At 51.5% G+C, this 1491-nt stretch overlaps 1 protein-coding gene across 1 annotated transcript; it reads left to right on the top strand.

Moving 5' to 3' along the window:
- Positions 1-245: 245 nt before the first annotated feature.
- EMH_0093730 (uncharacterized protein) lies at positions 246-1096 on the top strand (the record flags this gene model as incomplete). Its single annotated transcript, XM_038023126.1, has 3 exons — positions 246-413; positions 631-895; positions 1023-1096. The coding sequence occupies 3 exons, from the start codon at positions 246-248 to the stop codon at positions 1094-1096; spliced, it is 507 nt and encodes a 168-aa protein (XP_037878980.1).
- Between the last annotated feature and the right edge of the window lie 395 nt (positions 1097-1491).

Raw genomic sequence — 1491 nt, 5'->3', positions numbered from 1 at the left:
GCTGTTTGTGCGCTCAGGGAGTGCTTAACGGAGTGCCTCGCTCTGCAATTCACTTTTCTACGATGTACTTTCAGTACTGTGGCATTCCAGATTGGTGGGCTTCTTTTATCGTATCTTCCAGCTGGATTGCAGCAATGCTGGTGGCGCCGTTGATCGGGTATACAGGGGATCTTGTACATTCACGGTACCCTAACCATGGTCGGCAATGCTTGGCGCAGGTGTGCATAGTCGTACGGTGCATCCTCATGACAGTCATGCTGACGTGCGTGCCGAGAGAAGCGCATTCTATTGGGATATTTGTCTTGCTGGCCGTCTTAATTGGCTTTTTGGCCGGCTGGCCTGGAGTTGGCGTCAACCGTCCAATCCTCACGGAAATAGTTAATCCAGAACATCGTGCCACGACATTTGCGCTGGTGAGGAGTGAAACCGTGCCCTATGGGACTGACACTGTACCGAAGAGTGGAGCCCTCAATCAACCAGAATAGCTGATGAGATTATTCATGGAACGCGTGTTGTACGTTGCCGATGACCCCTCCTTTGTACTGGAATGTCCGTCGGTCCTTTCCCAAAGTACGCGACTGCTGAGCAGTATCCAATCAAAATTTGTGGACTTACTGATGATTCCTGCAGGTTTCATGCCTTGAGGGTGTCGGAGCTGCTGCGCTGGGAGCTCCTATAGTTGGCTTTTTGTGCGAGAACGTCTTTGGCTATGTCAAGATGACGTCGACGGGGCCTCTCAAGACACCATCTGCGGCGCTGCGACTCGGCAACGCCCGTGCCATAGCCTTATCTATGCTTTGCATGACTGTTGGGCCTTGGCTACTCACTCTGGTGGCCTACGGATTCCTCCACCTGACTTACAAAATTGACAGTCGCCACGGTTCGGAATCTGCAGGTATGCAGTAGTTGACTGTACCCTTTTGCATTTGCTTGCCCTTCAGTACCCTTCACGAAGAACCTCATTCAATGATTTCGAGTCATTATAAGTGCAGGAGTTCTGTGATTTTTCTGTGTGTTTGCAGCAAGAGACGACGGACCTTCTCCCCTGTTACGGGAGGTCCAGGTTGGCGAAACGCCTCCCCTTGTACCCAAATGACGTGGCCGAACTGACTGGCCTCAGCGAGCACAGCAGTTGCAGCCAAAGCAGCACATAATCTTTTGCACTCCGTCAACCGTGCTCGAGATGGCTGCTAGCCGGAAGGCAGCGACCGAGCAAAAGCCGAGCGACGTAGGCCTTGCAGAAAGTCTTATTTTGCTTTTTTTGCCAAGTACTCCGGTTGTCTAGACCGGGGGCCTGGAACCGTTTCGCTGAAGTCTTTATCCCCTAGACTGACGCAACTAACACGACCGAGAGGTCTTTAAAGGGGAAATTTTTTTAATGCGTCGCCGAGCAAATGTCTGATATTCACCATTCACCCTACATGCCCCAGCCACGAGCTAAAGAAGAGCTCTCGAGTTCAAGACAGGTAGCTAGAGGCCTCAAAAATGATG

Source organism: Eimeria mitis, genomic scaffold (assembly GCF_000499745.2).
Source record: "Eimeria mitis Houghton genomic scaffold, Emh_scaff8099, whole genome shotgun sequence".
Classification (NCBI taxonomy): Eukaryota; Apicomplexa; class Conoidasida; order Eucoccidiorida; family Eimeriidae; genus Eimeria; species Eimeria mitis.
Note: the sequence above shows the minus strand (reverse complement) of the source record. Positions and strands in the feature narration are given on the sequence as shown.